The sequence below is a fragment of the Oryza glaberrima genome, chromosome 12 (assembly GCF_000147395.1).
Source record: "Oryza glaberrima chromosome 12, OglaRS2, whole genome shotgun sequence".
Classification (NCBI taxonomy): domain Eukaryota; kingdom Viridiplantae; phylum Streptophyta; class Magnoliopsida; order Poales; family Poaceae; genus Oryza; species Oryza glaberrima.
In genome coordinates this window covers 2,953,125-2,974,076 of record NC_068337.1, presented here as the reverse complement: position 1 = coordinate 2,974,076, position 20,952 = coordinate 2,953,125, and the positions used below count along the sequence as shown (strand labels likewise).

Here is a 20,952-nt window from a genome sequence, read left to right as displayed (position 1 = left end):
CAAAAGAGACATTCTACTTTGGCAGAGGTTATGAGCACAACACCGTTGAATGTTTCATTCCGACGATCAATTGTAGGACCAAAGTTAGTTGAGTGGAATAATTTGATTTCTTGACTAGCTAACATAACCCTGTCAAATGAAAATGATTGCTTTATTGGTCGCTACATAAAAATGGCTATTTTTCAGTCAAATCCATGTATAATGCGATCATCAATTCCAATGTAAGAATCCACAAGAGGATCTTATGGGAGGTAAAGGTACCACTAAAAATAAAAGTATTTATGTGGTTTCTTCACAAAAAAGTAATCTTGACGAAATATAACCTCATAAAGAGAAAATGGAGGGGAAACAAGCAATGTTGTTTTTGTAATACACAAGAGACCATCCAACATCTTTTCTTTGACTGTCATGTTACACGTTTTGCTTGGCGATGTGTCTTCTTTGCCTTCAATATTCCCCCTCCCCACAATGCAAAAGATATTTTTGGTAACTGGCTAAGGGGAGTGCCTAGACCCAAAAAAAATGATTTTATTTAGAGCTAGTGCTCTATGTTGGTCAATTTGGTATTGCCGTAATGATATGTTTTTTAACCCTAAAAAAATGCCTAACATCATGCAGGTTATCTTCATGTGTTCCAATTGGCTCCACTCTTGGTGTATGATGCTTTCACAGGAAAAACATGATACTATGCGCAATGGTGCTACACGCTTGGAATTGGTAGCCAAGGAACTTTTACTCCAGTCTCGATGGTGTAGTACCTACAGAATTCCGTGATAGAATCTATGTGATTTTAAAAAACATAATTTTAGTAGATCATATTATCGGCAGAAGTTGGGGATTTGTCCCATCTCACCTTTTTTTAAGCTCTTTTCTATTCACTTCTGAACTTTTTGGCTGTGTACCTACGGACAGAGGCCGGAGATATAACCCATTTCCATTATTTAGAAAAGGAAGGAAAGGAGAAGCGACTGAAAGGCTGATGAAAGTAGGATGAAGATCGAATCGGATTCCAGGCTAAGGAAAGCGCCCTAGAATTTTCCATCCTAACCCAACGAACAGCAAAGTCACAAACTGCTAAAGCTAGCCACTATTGTAGTACTGATCAGCTCTGAAACTCTGAAAGCCAACCCAGGCCATTGAAAATGCGAAGTGGCAAAAGGCAAAAATATGAAATGCTACACTCAACATATATTCAGTGCATAGGGAATTAAAGGTCCATTTTAATGTACCACATGTCGTAGTGATGCGTGATTAGGATTTGGCCGGCTTCTCGGGATTAATTGATTATAGTAGACTAGTAGTTATACTACGTGATATATAGCATGGTCTATATTGCTGTGATCTCAAGCAAACCTACTGTTTGTGTGCTTCCCCAAGAAGATATGCATGATTTTTGGCACAATTTTGGATCTTTTTTCTTTGGGAGCTAGCTACTGGAGTCTTAAAACACCTAACGGGGGCATGTTCATCACGTTGATGATTAATATCATCAAAGCCAAGTTGTTAGCTTCTACCAGCAGAATATCATCCATCCTTTGTGTTCTTCTCTCCGGGGCCACGAATAAAAAGCCAGTTTTTTTTATAGGATTTGGCATTCCATCGCAAGTGAGAGGTGTCAAGTAGGCTTCATCTCAACCACTAGAAAATAAATACTCTAGGAACATATTGACTGAGACAGTGGCATCCTAATATTAGTGTATGTCATGAACAAGCCAGGTTTTATGGTTGATTACCAAGTAGAAAGCTCCAAGTAGGGTTGATTGATTGGTCTAACGATTCACCTAAAGCAGGTAGAAAAATCACTTGCTCCTTGACCTACTTTTAGCAACTTTTCGTAGCCCAACTATATATCTTCTGATGTAAAAATACTCACAATTTAAAAGGTTTTGAATACCATATTCGAAAAATAGAATTGATTGGATATATGGAAATTTGGCATATATATATATATATATATATATATATATATATATATATATATATATATATATATATATATATATATATATCCCAAAAATTGCTCCCGTGATTTAACATTATTATTATTATTGTTTTTGTAAACATATTATTGTGTAGTACTCCTTCTGTTGTAGTACTATGTTTGTTTTTTATAGAACGAATAGAGTAGATAAAAATTACTTTTAAAGGACATACCAATGTCAAAATCATAAGCAGTAATTAAGGAGTACCGTACAAGTTCAGGGCCGGTTCAACATAATATTTTACAAAGGAACATACCAATGTCAAAATCATAAGCAGTAATTACGGAGTACCGTACAAGTTTAGGGTCGATTCAACATAATATTTTACGAAGTTGTGTTTCGGCGCTTTCCCCCTTGTATGGCTACTTTCGAACACAAAAATGTTACAAGATGTTTAAAAGAAAGCAATTAATTCATTTCTTCTCAAAGTCTCCATAAATCCTAAATCTCCCAATCTCTGAATGGATTTCCTCAATGAAATCATCATCATAAAGTGAAATTGGATGCAACACCTAACCTTGACGCGCATACACGTACACGTACGGCGCCGGCAGCCACAACCAAAGAAAAAGAAAAAGAAAAAACCACCATAGTAGAAGAAGAAGAAGCTTCTTCCCCACATAATCTCTACACCTCCCCCATCATCTTCTTCATCTACCCCACTCCCCCCTCTCTCTCTCTAACACCACCACCACCTTTCCTCTTCTCTCTCCTCTCCACTCATCTCATCTCACTAAGCTCAAATTAAGCAAAGGATTACAAGCAAAACCAAACCAAACCAAAGCAAAGACTAGTGTAGAGTAGAAGAGAAGAGTCCACCAAGAAACCAAGAAGCTAGAAGCATCATGGGGAAGGATTGCGGCAAGCACGGCGACGACGACTTCCGGCAGGGGTGCCGGCGATTCATCACCGTCCTCGTCGTCCTCGCCATCCTCGTCGGCATCATCGCCCTCATCGTCTACCTCGTCCTCCGCCCCACCCACCCTCGCTTCTACCTCCAGGACGCCACCCTCCGCCAGCTCGACCTCTCCAACTCCTCCTCCACCGCCGGCGGCGTCCTCTCCACCACCATCCAGGTCACCGTCGCCTCCCGCAACCCCAACGACCGCGTCGGCGTCTACTACGACCGCCTCGACGTCTACGCCTCCTACAAGTACCAGCAGATCACCGTCGCCGCCTCGCTCCCGCCGGTGTACCAGGGCCACGGCGACGTCGACGTCTGGTCGCCGGTGCTCGCCGGCCCCAGCGTCCCCTTCGCGCCCTACCTCGCCGACGCCATCTCGCAGGATTGCCAGGCGGGCTACCTCATCCTCCAGGTCAAGATCGACGGCCGCGTCCGGTGGAAGGTCGGCAGCTGGATCTCCGGCCACTACCACCTCTTCGTCACCTGCCCGGCCTTCCTCGTCACCTCCGGCGGCAATGGCTCCCCCGGCGCCAGCGGCTTCAGGTTCCAGACCACCACCTACTGCCACGTCGAGGTCTAGCTAAGCTAGTTATGTTATGATCTACTACTGTGCCCGCCGCCGCCGCCGGAATCTGCTATCTCCGGCTAGTCGCCGGCGAGGTAGGTTTGATTTCTTGGAGGTGGTGGTGTTCTTGTGTGTCCATAGTGAAAAAGAGATGATGGTGGTAATAATGAATTATTATGTGGGTTACAAAATGTAAAGGAGGTGGAGAGGCAATTTAAGTAGGATTAATGGTATGGTTAATTATAATGCTCTCTTGATTATTAGCTTAATTGTTAATAATCCTTTTTTGTCTTAATTAAGGAGAAATGCATGTTTAGTTATTTGTCAAATTCTGTATTTTTATTTTAATTCTACCTCTCTCTTTTTTTCATGTGGTCATGCATTTCTTTTTGGAGTGATGTTGGTGATAGCTCATTTTGATCATGCAAATTAGAGGTGTTGGATCAACTGGCTTTTTTGGAATTATGTATGCATGTTTGTTTGTTGGCAACAACCAGATCCAAGGCACCACTTGAAATGTGAGATTTGGTGAAGGGAAAGTACACTTTGGACTGTGTGTTTTGTGTGTTTGTGATCCCAATTAAGTCCAAGCTGTAGTTGCTTAGTCTCACTCTCTGGGGTCTTCACATGCATGGACCAACTTGTTTAATTCCATCTCAAGAAACAAGTGTTACTAACATGTGGCAACCATTTTATATTATTTATTTTTTGGGTTCCTGTGTGCTAATAATTTGCCAGTGCATGATCTGGCATTCACATGTAGAAGCATCTATTCTGTGGGGAAAAAAAATATTGTAACTCTGACCTTGGGAATCATTTGAATAATCTTCCCCATCCTTGCCCCCATTTTTCTAGTAATAATTAGCAATTAAGCAAAGGGAATAGCACACAAGGAAAGCGACTTTGTGGAAAAGAATGCAGGTTAATTTACAGTAGACAAAGAATCATTCATATATGCATCTTTCTCACAAAGCATGTAGACATTTTTTTTTCTGAATTTAGCTGCTCTCATGAAAATTATAAAGCATTGTTACATGATGGATGTGATGCTGCTAGTGGTGTCCGTGTGGGCGTGTGTGCCATGCATGCATGTTTCCTGCAAAGAAAAGATGATGATAAGGATTCGGTTGCTTTGGTGTTTGGGTGAGGTTGCCTTTAGTTTAGGCAGCAATGTAGATGGATCACTGCCCCAAATTAATAAATGAGATCCAAATCTTTCTAGGAAGAAAAGGCATCCATATGCATACATTAAGCTTGGATTTGTAAAAGCGAAGATAAATTATGCTTTGATCTGCATGGAGCAGGGAGAAATTAAGCTAAGTAAACAAGTAATCCTTCCTTTATAAGATATAAGTATTTTCAGGACTTAAAATTTGTAGTATGGAGTTCTGGTACACCGATTTCAATACATGAAAATTCATAGCCAATCGGGTACTTGGATAGGGAAATCTAAGCTATTCAAAAATTAAAATTTTAACCATTGAGGTGACTGATAAAATCTCTTCCCTTAATCTTAGTATTCGCTAAACAACGTTGAAATACTTATATTTTAGAATGGTACGGAGCAGTAAGCAGCATGGATGTCCGTGGTAGCATGCTCTGGCGAGGTGAAGTGAGGCCATCAGTGTTCAGTGATCAGTGGATGGATGGTGAAATGGACTTGGTTGCATCTTGCGTGTATGCCATGGTTCAGTGCTGAAAGCAATCGTTTCCTAATTCCTACTGAGCTACACCACTTAGCTACAACATCGATGGTTGGGTGCCACTGCTTAATTTGCCATCTGCAATGGACATTCGTCGATCGAATCGTATTGATCATCCTTCTGAAGAAAATCAGGAACTGAAACGCTCAACTGCCAACCACTGCATCTTAATTTTGAACGATGCATTGATCGTAGGAACAAACAAAAGAACTTCTCGTTTTAATTTCGAAGAGCTTTTTAGTTGGTACATACTGCCATTGCTCTCCGGTTGTGCATGAAAAACAGAGGAGATTTGCAGCGTTCGTTTGAACAGCATAGAGAAAACGCTTAACGAACGATCGAACGATACAAATTTTCTATAAAAAAAGTTACTTTTAAAAAATATATATTAATCTATTTTCTTAAGTTTAAAATAATTGATATACAATCAATCGTACACTAATAATTCACCTCGTTTTGTATACCTTCTCAATCTTCTAATTTCCTCTCTTCTCGTCTCAGTCTCAGTGCTTTATACGTGGCTGTGACGCAACAGTAGACGGAAGCAATATATGTATGCAGCCGGATGATGGAAATATTGATGGTGCTATTGTACTTTTGCTTCTAGCAAGACCAAAGTTGCTGAATAAATATATCATGGTGAAGTATATAATGTACTTTTGCTTCTAGCAAGAACAAAGTTGCTGAAGTTGTTAATGATGCGGGAATGAACGGTGCACGACGAAAAAAGAGGTCGGCTGGCCTAAAGGTGAGGACCATAAAATGCAGCCACAAAGATGAAGCAGCATCAAGACCCACATTTGGTCCGGAGGAGGGAGGACATGTCTCTCATCCTCCGTTTGTTTATTAGCTTATCAGCCATAACTAAAATTTATAGCAGTATTGGTTTGGCTTAATTCTTTCTGTTTTAAAAATATTGATTAATATATATTAAATCTATAATACTTAAAATGTTAATGGTGGTGGTGATCATGCTGCCACACCATCCCTATCACTTATAATTGGATCACAAATCTATACTATGACACCACCATTACCGACTTAATAAATGGGTCTTATTAGTCAGGCCCTACTCTTTAACGAGTTCTCTCCCGTTTTAATGCTGTTTTTTTTTTTTGCAAATTTCAAAATCACCTACTTGTTTAATAAGGAAAATCATAAAAGTATCACCTGGACTAAATATATGTTTAATCGATTTAATGAGTTATTAGAAACTTTTTTTTTCCATTGTAATGCACATGCTATTGGCTTGTTTACTTGAGATTTGAATAAGCTATGAAACCCTGTCATATAGATTATAATAATTATAGCTCACTGTAACTTTATCCATAAAACATAAGATTTTTTAAATATACTGAATTATTGATCTTTTTGATCGAGTCAATAACGACGGGAACTTTGCACCTTTTGGGTGTTGAAATTTCTCACGAATGATTATGACAATGACCCTGTTTGAAAAAAGAAACTGTGAATATGATTTACGCACTGAATATACTCTTGGTTGAAGCTAGAAACTGAAGTAAGTTGAGCTCTTAATTAATGCCTTTCTGGATGTATGGCAACACCAGCAACGTGACAGGCAAAAATTGACCAGCGTAAAGAGGCAGAGGAATGTTATTTTCAGACAGGCACGTCTCACTAGCTTTTTGAAAACCCCTTTTTCCTCATACCTCTTATCACTACTTGCCTGCAGTCCCCTGCTTTTTTTTTTCAGTGTTTCTTTCAAACGATTTAGCTAAAATTGGGGCAAGACAATTTAGAGTCAATTTTTCTCTGAATCGGTTTCCTCTCCATTGGATCGGCAAAGAAGGATTCGTGTTGTTTCTCTCCGCTTTCTTCAGGGATTGTAACAACCCTATATTTCGTAGACATATCGTTTAACCATTTTAGATTTGGGGTGATTTTTTTTTAACGATTAGCACCAGACGACACAAAGATTTATTGAATGGAGTAGAAAAATTACAATACTAGAACCTTGGAAGGCAGTAGTCAGGAAAGAAATAAAAAAACAACCATTACGCACTGACAACAGCTACACACAACCAAGTAGAAAACTAGCACCGGACAGGTTGCTGCCAGGCCAACAAGAAGCTACATGAAACTTCGTAGCCCAAGAATGGGAATCATAGGTGATGGTGGTGGCTGATGACAATGAGTGTAAGGGAAATCACAATGGTTATAAATATATAAGACTATAGGAGCCACTGAAATCATAGGAGAAATCATAGGAGAATGACAGCACAAGCAAAGAGCACCTAAGAAAGAAACCCCACTATAGAGTGGTGGGGGGATGGGGTTGCATGGAATGAGATCCTCTGACGTTGGGAAAAAACGTCAGAGGCGCACAGTTCTCTAACTTTGTGGTATTTTTAACCGTCCGATCTGCAGCGAACGAGCGAGATCGATCGCTACAGTGTGCTACAGTGATATACGAACAGTTTTTCTCTACTGTTTTTCTACTGTTGCTATAGTGATTACTGTAGAGGAACTGTTTTGTACTATAGCGCAAGACACAAATCACTGTGCGCCGCGTATATCGTTTTCACTCAAAGTCAAAGGAGTCGGATCCGGGTTGCATGCCTGCGTAGGAGGATGAGTATGGTCCAATGGGTTTTAAGTAGATTTAGATGAAACGCAAGTGATGTACTCTGTTCGATCATCGATTTAGTTAAACTTTTAAATTATTAGTATTAAAAGTCTAATACTACCATCTTAAATACTAAATTAGTTTAAAACTAATATTGTTGGTGTGTGTAAAACTAAAATTGCATGAAGTGCATATGCAGTTTTGATGTAACGGACAAAATATCAGATTGATTTTGATGCATATACGAAATACATGTTGTCGACATGCATTTAGAGAGTCACCATCCTCAAACAAACAACATACGAGGCTAGCAGATGTGTATAGAGCGGTCTGTTTGGGGAAGATTAAGATTCTAAGAAACAGCTGGTTGGTAGCCAGCTTATGAAAATCTGAAAAAACTAGGTTTATCAGCTTCTAGCTTCTAGTTTATTTTCTACATTCTACAACTACAGCTTCTCAGAATCTAAACCAAAAGCTGTACTAGTCACGCAGAGGAGAGGAGGAGATATGGCTGCATTAGTCCATTGCTCCACCGTTATCTAGAAAATGGGCTCCGCTCTGAGCGGGCCTCTGGAAAAACCTTTCAAGCATAGAAAAGTCCATTGAACTTCCCTCAACTATTAGATGAATCCGATTCTCATCCCTCACCTAAAAAACTAGATATATCATATATCTCAACTATTAAATCCAGTGCAAAACGACTCCTTTAACTATTTTGAAGGTGGTTTAGATTGATATGACTGTCCAGTCACCAAACAGATTAAAAGAATGAGACTGTCTATGTGTCACTAGGGTGATAAATTTTGTAAATGCACTAGAATCCCTGACCATCCGATGCGCGTGATCCCACCAGCGAGCCCACGCGATCCCCCCGCGAGTGAGCGCACGGGTGCATGTTTTGTTTTGTCCCAGCAATCTGTTTTTTTTTTGTCGAATCTGTCTCCCAAACCCGTTTTGTTTTGGGCCAGCTTTTAGCCCATTGTTGAGACCTAGGCTAACATTTGGCCCCGTATAGGGCACAGGAAAAAAAAGGTTAAAAAAGCCCACAGCCTTTTAGTATTGGAGCCGTCACAGCTAAAACATGGCCCAGAACTTAGCACAGAAAATCAAAACACTTGTAAAAAAAAGAAAAAAAGGGAGCTTCTTGCCAGCCAAGAAAGAAAAAAAGTGAGGGAGATCGGGAGCAGGTCAGGAGCTCCTTGCTCGCAGAAGGAAAAAAAGAAGGGGATGGAAGAAGGCTTGGAGATCCAAGAGAGAATTGCATGAACTAAAGATGATGGATGCAGACCAAGGTATGAAAATACTTGCCTCTTCCAAAATCTGGATTGATTTGAGTCCAAAAAGTCTCGTCCCATGGTTCTTGGTACTTCAAATATGTGATTAGTTTTCTCCCCTCCCCCCCCCCCCCCCCCCCCCCCATCTTTTCTAATTTGATCCCAAACTGAATTGACCCACTGGGTTGTGCCTGATTGATAGAAAATATCAATCTAATTTGACAATGTAGATGAATAGTAGTGGAGCATGGGGTTCTGCAGATTGACAAATAAATCTTCCTGTTAGTCTTGGAGCATGCAGATTTTGCTCTTACTCTAACAAATTAAAACTAGTAAAATAACTAGGAATTAAACATAGTATGAAACATTAAACTAGGTTGCTGCAGGATGTCACAACAAAACTTACATTTGCTTGGTATGAAACATTTAATCTTGCCCCTGCATCTTGACTAGAGTAAGAGCAGTAATTAAACATAGTGACATCTGAATGTGAGATCTGTGCCTCTGCTATCTGAGCTTTTAACAAAACTAAGTGCACAGATATCTAAAATTGTTAGCATGTTGTAGGACCTATATCTGAATACATATATATGTACTTCTGTCACTAGTCAAAAAGCTGAACACATCATTGATCACCCTGCCCCCCATTGCGGATTGATTATTTGCTGGAAAAAAAGGAAAGGTTCTAGCTGTCAGTATATCAGTGAGAATATTAAAATTACAGAACAGACCTATAGTGTGCATACATAAATCACTATAGATTTGTAGAAACATGTCTTTTCTAGCAAAGAAGGGATCAAGACAAAGCTAACCAAATGTCATTTCAGCTAACTAACTATGTATGTAGTCCAACAAGATAGATAGAAGAAGCAAGCAGAAGAACTCCGCAAAACTAATTGCTGACAAAGCAGAACTAATACCCATTTTGAACTAACAAAACTAGGAATTCTAATGGCAAACAAAACTACTAATTGCAATATTTCTGACAAAACTTGAAAGTAGAGGTTAAAGTATTTCTGATTGAACTAGCAAAACTAGGAATTCTAATGGCTAACAAAACTACTAATTGTTGTATTTCTGACAGAACTTGAAAGTAGAGGTTAAAGTATTTCTGACTGAACTAACAAAACTAGGAATTCTAATGGCAAACAAAACTACTAATTGCAATATTTCTGACAAAACTTGAAAGTAGAGGTTAAAGTATTTATGACTGAACTAGCAAAACTAGGAATTCTAATGGCTAACAAAACTTCTAATTGCTGTATTTCTGACAGAACTTGAAAGTAGAGGTTAAAGTATTTCTGACTGAACTAACAAAACTATGAATTCTAATAGCAAACAAAACTAATCTCTTTTCTTACAAAATTATGTTTGTTAAATGCAATCATACCTTTTACCTAACTATAACAGAACTAATGCACACTAGTGATCACCCAACACACTAGTAGATCACCCAACAGAAATATTGTAGTTTTACCAAATTTAGTTAAAACTATATAGCTTTTATCTAACTAATGGCTGACAAAATTAATATATTACTTTGCAAGCAAGGACATGCATGGTGAGAGCAACAATGGGTATCCTCCTAACCAACAGTGCCCTCCACAAGGCTACATGCCATCGTCAGGACAATACCAACCTCCTTGTGGGGCATACCCAATTCCTCATCGGAATTACCCTCTACAACTACACTAGGCCAAATTCAGAACTAGGCAGATTTCATTTCAATATATTCCAGCTAGTAAAGATAAAACTAAACTAATAAACTCTTTATACAAATTTGTACCTGCATGTAACCCACATCCCCCCTGAACAATACAAAGAAAAAGTCCTCCGCAAAATGGTTGTGGGAAGAGGATGCAAATCAGGAACAGATGTATTCAGGTTGAGCAGAAAAGAAAATCTGGATCTTAATTCTAGTTCTCATGCTCCACAAAATCCAAAAGAGGAGAGTTAAAAAAAATTTGGACAAGAGTCCCTGGAAAAGAAAAAGATCAGAAAAACAAGGAGCAGGCATCCATTGTTGCTAACAAAACTACAAAGGAAATTAAATTAGCATAATCTATACTACTGCAAAACAGAACATCCTTTCCTAGCAAGAGTTGATAAAATCAATTATTACATAACATGCTTAGTAGATAAGGATTTATTTTAGTTTCCTTTATAGCCATAAAGTGTTCTTTTTGAAAATTTTAAATACAGATGTAACCGAAAAGACAGTGCAGTATTACTACTAATTAGATTCTTGCATACAAAACTATTTCCATTCATGGAACTCCCGTTAAATTGTAACTCCAATCTGATCTAAAAATGTTGTTGCTCTAAAACCCCTGGTATTGGTGCTTAAATACCCACTGAAAATTTTGAGGACTGCAATAAGAAATGAAATTAATACTGAAATGCATTTATACATAATTAAGAACTGAGCTACGTAGAAAATACTGACACTCCAAAGAAGATGCTGTCAACAATTGCTAACCTAACAAAGTTAAATCATGAAAATAATCCTAAAAACAGAACTGTCATCACAAGATCTTGTCCCCAGTGTCAACCAACATCCAGACAGCCTTCGTGTAGAAAAAAAAAATCCATTCCCAACCAACAGATCTAATCCCCCAACCTGTTTTTTTGGAGCATTAATACATTAAACAAATACACAGATCAAGAAGAAGAGCAATAAGATTGAATCAGCAAATCAGCGGCAAAACACATACGAAAGAACACATGCTCACCTTGCTTTTTTGGATCTCGACGCCTGACCTTTTTGGATCCAAATCAAGACCACCAGCAACTGCAATGCGATTCAGCGCATCCTTGCTTGATGAACACAGATCAACTGTTGGTGCCTTGCCAAGCACAGGGGAGCGGGTGCGTGCGCCTCGCCGTCAACCTTGCTGAACTCCAAGCCTGTCTCCACGGCGGCGGTGGAGGACGCCGCAACATGCTCGCTGGCTGAGCCTGGCTGCAGCGATGTTGTTCGGCCGGCTTTTAGCCATTTTGCGCGAGCTGGAATCCCCCTGCAGCCGAAGCGAATCGTCGCCGCCAGATTCACCCCATCCCCTCGATGACATCTCAGCGGAGGGCGCCGCACTGCGCCCGCCGGCTGAGCCCGGCTGCAGCCGAGGAGTCGTGCTCTTGGCCTCCTCCCGCCAGCGAGGAGAATCGCCGCCGCCGGATTCGCCCCCTCGCCTTGACGACATCGAGGTGTGGCGCTGAGAGTGGGTAGCACTGTTTGAAATAAAAAAAATCCCCGCCTGTGTCGGAAATATCGCGATATCATGTTTGGATCGGGTTTGGCCGAAAGCGGGTCGACACAAAAGGGATCCTAACCCGACAAAGGTTGCGGGCCCGATAACATTATACGAATCTTGATGTCCATCCAAAGGCTAGGAATTCTAGTGCGATTTGGGGGAAAACACGCTGGTGATGTATAGCAAAAACCAAAAGAATAGATATGAGAGCCACATGTAAAAGTGACTAATCTTCGTCTTCTTTCTCCTCTATAAACCCCCTCTTTCTCTCTCTAAACCTCGTACCCGAGCATGAAGAGGCGCAGCCGCTCCATGGAGGGATCTCCTAGAAGAAGGCTCTCCATCACGCTGGCAACGATCTCCATGGCCATTTCATCCTCACATGTCCACTTGTGGACTCGATGTCCAGCAAGCAATCGCGTCAGGCAGGACAAATAACTTCATCCTTAGCCAGGTCGTTTTCCGCATAGTTTTGGAGTTTTTATTCTGGTAATCTGGTTAATAAAGTACTAGCATAACTGGCTACCACGTCGGTCAAAATCATGTTCAAAATAGTCGAAGGAGTCATTTTATGAAATTATTATTATTGTTGTTGTTTTTAAACCTTTTAAATTTTAAAAATAAACCCTTCCAATACTTATTTTCAAAATCTGGAACTTTTGACCAAGCCATCCTGCTTGACATTATAAAATAACCCTACCACACCACTCGTGATGAACGTGATAATTTTATATTACCATGCTAGCCAGGGTGGTATGGTGAAATAACGATGTCATTGTTTCTCACGTCAGTCCTGTGGCATGGCCAAAATGTTTAGATTTAAAAATATGTTTGGGAAAAAATATTTAAAAAATTAAAATAAAAGGTTAAAAAGCAAAAAGAAAATCTTATTTTGCACTGATTTTAATATGTGAGGAAGACGATATATCCAAGTTAAGGGATATGGGAATCAGATTCATCCTATAGTTGAGGGAATAATAATGGACTTTTTACTTCAAGCTTCAACACGTACAACCACCAGAACTAATGGTGGGCCTTCCGTGAATCGATTTCGGACCAGACTTCGGCGAAAAGGGCCGTGAGCCACCTGCATGCCTCTGGCCCACCTTCCGGCCGGAGCCTCCTTCGCCGCACAGTACTCCTCGTCGCCGGCCACACGCAAGGACGCAAAAAAACCTCGCCGCCGGCGGCATCGTCGTACAATAGACATGGCCTCCGCCGCATTGTTGTCTCGTTGCCTCGAGAAAAAAAAAACTAAGGGAAAAAAAGGAAGAACAGAGGGGGAGGGGGTTCGGAGAACTAAACCCCGACCACTCCAGGGTCTGAATTTTACTGAGACAGAGTCACACGGATAATAGATTTTTTTTCTAGGCTGGTGTCAATTCCCATCAATATGTAACCTGACCTGTGCATGTTACTAACCCCTTCTCCCCAAATCCCCAATGCCATGTAGAATCATGTGAATCCATTTTTCCGCTGATTCGATACAAGCTCAGCTGGGCTGGTCTTCACTTCAAGTGGCCCAAAATTCAGGAAAAGAGAGTCTACTGCAATGGGTGCATATGAATGGTCACTAGGTAAGGCCGATTTCATCCACATCGCTTCGCTTGCAATTACGGCATCATTTTGAATTGCCAATAAAAAAACGAATGAAAAAACAAATCGTGTATGCCCATTTGGAGTGATTTGTATTGTGGTGATTGGATGGGGAAAAGGAAAATTAAAAAAAAAAGGGGGAGGGTCGGAGACTTACTCCGAACCCCTCCGGAATTTTTCGTTCGACAACAGGAGTTAACTAGTCTGTTCTCTGCATCAGCTTCGTGAACGTCGACTTCCCCCCAACTGAGACGAGAAGAAATATGGAGCTAGTATTATAGAAACAGAGTTGGATAATATTTCAAAACAAAAAACAATCAGAGTTGTGGAAAACGGAGGAGGTTTTTCACCAAATCAGAGTTGAAAAAACAAAGCTTTTTGAAAGGAATTTCCTTCAACGGGATTTCTGAATGGCGCAATTTTCAACTTTTTAAAATACATTTATCTATGGGCGGTGAAAACCGAAAACAAAGACGATTCTTCTTTCTCTGCCGGAGTCCATTTCCTCTCCGGTCGCCAGCGAGGGGGTGAGAGTGGAGATCCAGAGAAATGTCCAGGGGTCTTCCGGCTAGCTCCATAAGGTGGTTGTCAGGGTTATGAATACCACATACCTAATAATAGTCGACTACATCTCAACAGGACCCACCACATACCATGTCTTATACGGAAATTGACCTCGGATATGGAGGGAGTTCCAGATAAGGAAAGACAACCAGAGTTCTACATAGAAACGACAAATACTGCTCGGATTGTATCCATATTGGTTTCCCTAGTTCTACTTGGACAAGGGGACACCTATGGGTATAAATACAAGGCCCCTTAGGAAGAGAGGGGAGGACCACCTCAATCGACACCCACCACAATCTACGGAACAATAGAAGCCACAACATACAAGCCAACATACGCCAAGACAAGACGCCGGATATCGACTTCAGGGATAAGCACGGCTAGTCCCCTACGATGTCTTCGGATACTATCAGGAGAGACGAAAGCGCTATCTCTGATCTCACCGGGCACGGATTCGAGGAGGAAGACTACCCTGTTGTCGACTACGAGTTAGAACTTCAGACCGCCATGTCGACAACAGTTAGATAGGCTACCCATATATTGTACTGGTATGATTATGGTGAATAAGAGCAACGACCGGTTTTGGCCAACAGGATGTAGGGTTATTACCTGACAATTCAGGGGGCCGAACCTGTATAAAAATCCTCGTCTCCATCTCTTTTACCTCAGTTTTGCGTATATCCTAGTACCAACGATCTCCATACCATGCAAATACCGGAATCGCGATATCAAACGTCGACAGTGGTGGACTAGACGATCTAGGTTAAAAGCCTCACCCCTTCTAATTATTTGATATTAGGCTCTTCCCTAATATTCGAGTTTTTTTTAGAGTGGAGATCCAAGGATTTGTCGGGTTCATCCTGCTATATAATGGGTTTATCTCATTCATGGCTTTCTTCTTTCCTTTTTTTTTTTCCTACATCTCAAAGGAGATGCCGACGTCGGTCTTATTCGTCCCAGATGCCTCTCTCCATGGCTCATGCTGTCTGGGTGATTGTTATGGGGTTTTTCACTGGTGTTTGGGTCGACAAGTGCGATAGATTTGCCTTGTGGGAGGCCTTCTCCTTCCATAACAACGAGGTGGTGTCGGCCGCTCAAATCCTCTCTAGCGACGTTGCTGCTATTGATTTGGTGACCTTCATTGTATCCAATCCAACGGAGCATCTTGAAGGTTAGACGGGATCTTCTCATGTTCATCAAGTCCGCTTCAACCTCTGCTTTCGTGAAGCCCTTGTTGGGTTTGCAGTTGGATGTCATCTTTTGCGGTCAACCTCGTTTTCATTGTCGGCAACGGCGGCTTCATCGTTTGGTTCACCGGATTGAAAGAAGCAAAGTAAGGATTACGTTGCTTTTCTATTTTCTTTTAGAATTCTTAGAATATATTTAATGGCCTTTGTGTAATTTGTCTTTCTTTGAGGGGTTCTTTTTTGCAACTCGTGAGCATCCTAATCTCTCTTTCTTTGAGAGATATGAACTTCACTTTGATACCATTTTTTATTTTGTTAAATTTTGACATTACCAAATTTTGGTCCTGCTCGGTGCAGATTGCTGCTGCAGCAGCTGCAACTACAACAACAGTATCAGTGTGTAGAAACAATGTAGTCATTGTAACAGCTGCAGCTGCGCAGCTGCAAAAAAGTTGTCGCGAACAGACCCTTTGGAAACACAACAAACCACACACATTCTTTCCATCGCTTTCATATCAAATTTGAAAAATCCATAAGTTTCCACTCTCAAAAACTATATTAATATTTGGTAAGACTTTAAACTAAATGCATCCAATACGAAAAAATTTGGTAACACGAAAACATACTAAATTTTAGTAACACCAAATATTGGTAAGGTTGTAAATAGCAACAAAATTAACAAGCCCGTAATCTGTATGTGAACCTCCTGTATAATATTGAATAAATGCATGAGTTTTTTTGGTTTTTTGAGGAAAAAAAAAAGAAAGGTCACAGCTTCCCGTTATCCAAGAATGGGCCATCATTACTGATTCTGCCCCAAACGGGCCTCCAAAATCACTGCAACTAATGGTAGCAGGCCCACCGTGATTTCGGTCCAAAATTCATCAAATAGCCCGTGATCCATCTGCATTCCTCCAGCCCACCCGCCGGCGACTCCGTTCTCCTTCCCCGTGTAGTACTCCTCGTCGCCGGCCACATGCAAAAGAGCTCGCCGCCGCCGCCGCCGCCGCCGCCGTCGTACAATAGACATGGCCTCCGCCTCGCCTATTGTTTTGTTGAATTGTCCCATTGAGGGGAAGAAATTACAGAACAGGGATGGTTCGAGGAATTAAACCCCGGCCCCTCCAGGTGCAGTTTCAGTAAAGGCCGATTTTATCCACATGATTCGCTTACAATTACTACATCAACCTGAATTGCCTATGATAATTGAGCCGTGCAATAAAAAACGAATGGGAAAAAAATATTCTTATATGCACATTTGGAGTGATCTGCATTGCGGCAAGCAATTGGGGGGAGAAAAAGAAAATACAAACGGGTGCAAATCAACCTACACCGTTGGATCGTTTATATTGGTAGTATATGCTGCCAGTAGATTGTACCGTAAAAGTTCTCTAAATTCTGACTCCTCCGTAGACAAATTCATGGGGAATTCAACTTGAAGAGAGGCAAATGCTATTCTGTCTAAACTCCAATGTGTCTCGAATCTAAAGTATGTTAGCTATATCCTCTGGGTAATAATTAAATTATGCATGGTTCAGGCACTTTACACTGAATCTTTTTCAGTTTGAATCGCAGCAGCGTTCAGAGAAGAGGCACAAACTTAAAAATGCCGTTTTCTGAATTCCATCCAACTAGTTACTCTCTTCAGGTTCAGCGTCTTTTAAGTTTTAACCGCTGCATTTGCTGACTGATTTCTCTCCTGCTGTCAATTGTCACTGTCAGCATCTCACGAAAACAAAACAGCAGCATTAAGGAGTAGACAAAAGATAATAACCCGAGGAAAAAAGAGAAGAGAAAACAAAGACTTGAGCATGCAAACAAGGTCTAGCTCAAGAACAAAAGGTTAAAATTGGTTTGTGTACACGCGGTTTCCGTCTCTGTCGTCCCGAAAGGCCCAGGAAACTAGGCTGCAACGCGGATAAACAACATGGCTTTAGGTTAATCGCTTGCTTGGTCAAGGTCAATTGATAATGTTTTTAGCTGCAGGTCCCACATTCAGCTAGTTTTATCATTAGCTAGATAATGGTATGGGGACATTGCTAGTGTACCCCCTCCGTTCAATGTCATGTAGTCGTCGGTGCATAAGGGAATGTTAAAAGGTAGAGATTGCTATATGGTCTTCTTAGTATATCTAGAGATTATCCTGCAATTGTTAAAACGACAAAAGATGCTAACAGTAAACAATTAATGCACCAAAACATTTGCTTTATTTTCTTTCTTTCCTTTTCTCCATCCTACTGTAGCAAAGTTTTCTCTTATACATACTAATTAAGAGTCGATGTTAAAACGTTATCATGCATAACAACGATATTTTTCTCCTTTTCTATGTATCAACAGACTTACCTTGATAACATTTCTGAGAGCCTGTTATTAATTGTTGTTGTTCATACTTCATACCCTAACTCAGCTAAACGGATTCTAAATTAATATGGATGCCATCTGTCTGAATAAGAGCGATGAGATATATTGATTTATGTGTAACACTTTCATGTGCTATTTAGGTGTGTGCAAAGAGGCATGCTTCTAATCCGTGCATATGTTTATGGAGTAATTGAAAACATATCTGAAACAAACATAGCCACACACTGACATACAAATATGCACATCTTTACGCCTCCTACCAACAAGCACATAATGGGCAATTACAAATTTACCACTACTTTAAATTATTATTGCAAAACTATCACTAGAAAATTATAAAAATATCACTAGAACTGTCATTCGAGTGGCATCCTTGCAAATTGAAAAAACCGGTGACAAATTTGCAAATGCCCCCCTATCAATTTGGTCCTTGCTCCTCATATAACGACAGCACACGCGTGATGTTGACGACAGATTTGTTTGCTACAAAAGATACCACACATATTTATGCTATTTTGTTTTTTTTTTCAATCTTTAATATGTTCCCCCCCAGAAAACTAGCCGTCTAGCCCCTCAGTTGTTTTTCATACCATTATGGAAAACAAAAACTTAAGCATATGCTAGCCATTTTATGGGGGCTCTATGTTATAATGTTATGGTAGCTCCATGTAACATATATATATATATACACACACACATATACACATGTGTGATACTTCTATAGCCAACAACTTAATAAGGCCAATCACCCATCTAATATTCACATCAACCAACCTTCTTGAAAAAAATTGGAGGGAGGAACGTCCCTCCAAACATTTTTTTTAAAAAAAAAGAAATTGTAAGTATGTTAAGAATTGAACACGTGACTTTAAGATTTCTCTATCAAGTGTATCTTAGCAAACCTTCTTCCTCTTCAAGGGCTAACCATTTCTCATCATAACCCCTAGAAAATCTATTACACTCTTAATTGTTTTTGCATGAAAATAATTTTATATTTAGGAACATCTTTCTCATCATGCCATGCCATTGTTTGCATATGATGAGAATTGATAGGGAACATATTTTACGTATATAAGCTTTCGGCACACTCAGTATACACTAATTAGCAATTATTACCAAAATTGTAGAAACAGCTCTATATGTATTTCTACTGGTACTACACCTATGCGTAAAATCTTATATTCAAACACATTATACTTTTGCCATAAAATGATAGGATTTTCACATATTTACTCTCTTAAATCTGTTAATTTTTTCCACAGGTAAAATATAATAAATTTGAAGATAAGACTTTTGTTTATACATAGGTATAATATTATTATATTGGAATTACGTGTATAATTTAATTTAGAATTTTCGATGATATTTGTTAGTCGGCATGCGCGAAGTATATATCCTTCGGAAAATTGTGTGCACATACCATGCGTACAACTATCATTTCTCATGGTAGGTGATTAGACCATTCTAACCCTCATCGACAACTCGGTATTAATTCCCACTCATCCAGCTCACACGAAGACGCACCCTTCTCCCCTCTCCAACCCTTCGCCTCCGCGTCGAGCCGTTGACCAGCGACTCCGGCGAGCAACCTCCTCCTCCGCCGCCGCCGCCGTTAGCTCCGCCATGTCAAGCGGCGGCAACCAGGAGAGGACCTGCTGCGGCAGCCTGTTCACCTTCATCGTCACCGGCGGCTTCGTGGTGCTCATCTACTGGGCCATCTTCCAGCCCCACCACATCCGCGCCACCGTCGCCTCCGCCGACCTCACCAACCTCACCGTCGCCGGCGCCGCCGTCTCTTACAAGCTCGCCGTCAGGCTCAACCTCTACAACCCCAGCCTCCGCGTCAACATCTACTACGACGAGCTCGATTCCGAGCTCCGCTTCCGCGGCGAGCGCCTCGGCCACGCCACCGGCGCCACCCCGGCCGAGTTCTACCAGCGGCGGAAGAGCTCCGACGACGTGACGTTTGAATTCGCCGGGACAGGCGTCGCCGTCGCCGGCGAGCTGGGGAAGGAGAAGGGGAAGGGCAGCGTGAGCCTGGAGGTGGCCGTCGACGGCAAGGTGAGGTACAGGTTCGGCAGCATCAAGATCCGGCAGAAGCCGAGGATATGGTGCTCGCTCACCATCCCCGTCACGGCCGACGGCGGCGGCCGCCTCGACTCCGGCGACCGGTGTAGCGTCAAGTACTAGAGGAGCTAGCTAGCTAGTGGGCAATGATTTGAGTGTATTAAATTGTTTTTCTTTCTTTCAGATTTGTGAGCCACTTGTTGATTTGTTTCTGTGAAAATACATTCATATTTTTGTATTTTTTTTGGGTGTAGGGTGTCAGTGGTAATCGTTTGTTCCAACTGTATTATGTGATACTACTATCCTTGAATTTCAATCTACAATTTTTTGAACGAATTTCATTTGGTATTTGCGATTGGAAAATTAATATAAACATGTTTCTGAAATGCGTTAGTAAGTTACTCCTAGTTTAGAGTGTTAAGGTTGATCATCAGCTGTCATTAGTTGTGATTAGTGGGAGTGTGGGGCCATGCATGATGCATCCACCAGCCTCAGCTGCGTTGACTTGACATAAGGCTCCGAGTCAACGCCCCATCGCCGGTCGATCCTATTGGCCCGAAGGCTTCGAGGCCATCCATCACTGTTCCATCCAGGTTACTTCTAAGTACGTAGTGATGTTTCGCAGAAACGTCTGTTTTCTTTGATTAAATTAAACTAAACGAAACTGATTGGTGTTAAATTGGACAAATCTGATCGGTTGAGTTACAGCAGATAAGGTATACTATTAAAAGAATGAATGAAAAAAAAATTATCATTGAACTTTTATATTTGTTTTATTAGCTGTTTAAAAGATAAAGCGGTGAGGTAGAATACTGCAAATTTATTTTTTGAAAATCGATTTAAAACAAAATTTACTTTTTTTGTGAGGCTGATAAGACAACCAGTAAACGAGAAAGAGCTCCATCCCA

The 20,952-nt window shown here is 40.8% G+C and overlaps 2 protein-coding genes and 1 pseudogene across 4 annotated transcripts; 2 read left to right on the top strand and 1 right to left on the bottom strand.

The window, feature by feature from the left end:
* The first annotated feature begins 2,603 nt into the window (after positions 1–2,603).
* On the top strand, positions 2,604–3,720 carry LOC127756443 (NDR1/HIN1-like protein 1). The gene has a single exon (XM_052281776.1). It carries the CDS (start codon positions 2,828–2,830, stop codon positions 3,464–3,466), a length of 639 nt encoding a protein of 212 aa, XP_052137736.1. The 5' UTR covers positions 2,604–2,827; the 3' UTR covers positions 3,467–3,720.
* Positions 3,721–8,918: 5,198 nt separating this feature from the next.
* On the top strand, positions 8,919–20,380 carry LOC127757570 (NDR1/HIN1-like protein 3). Of its 3 annotated transcripts, none has more exons than XR_008013488.1 (2): positions 8,919–9,033; positions 13,720–13,973. XR_008013488.1 is itself a non-coding variant. In XM_052283113.1 (2 exons), exons 1-2 carry the CDS (start codon positions 9,015–9,017, stop codon positions 20,165–20,167), a joined length of 702 nt encoding a protein of 233 aa, XP_052139073.1. In that variant the 5' UTR covers positions 9,000–9,014; the 3' UTR covers positions 20,168–20,380. The 3 variants fall into 3 exon arrangements, 2 of the variants coding, with proteins under 2 accessions (XP_052139073.1, XP_052139072.1); XM_052283113.1 differs by lacking the exon at positions 13,720–13,973 and adding an exon at positions 19,485–20,380 and having other exon boundaries at positions 9,000–9,033; XM_052283112.1 differs by lacking the exon at positions 8,919–9,033 and adding an exon at positions 19,485–20,380 and having other exon boundaries at positions 13,804–13,843.
* Positions 9,229–12,215, bottom strand: LOC127757571 (uncharacterized; annotated as a pseudogene).
* Positions 20,381–20,952: the final 572 nt, after the last annotated feature.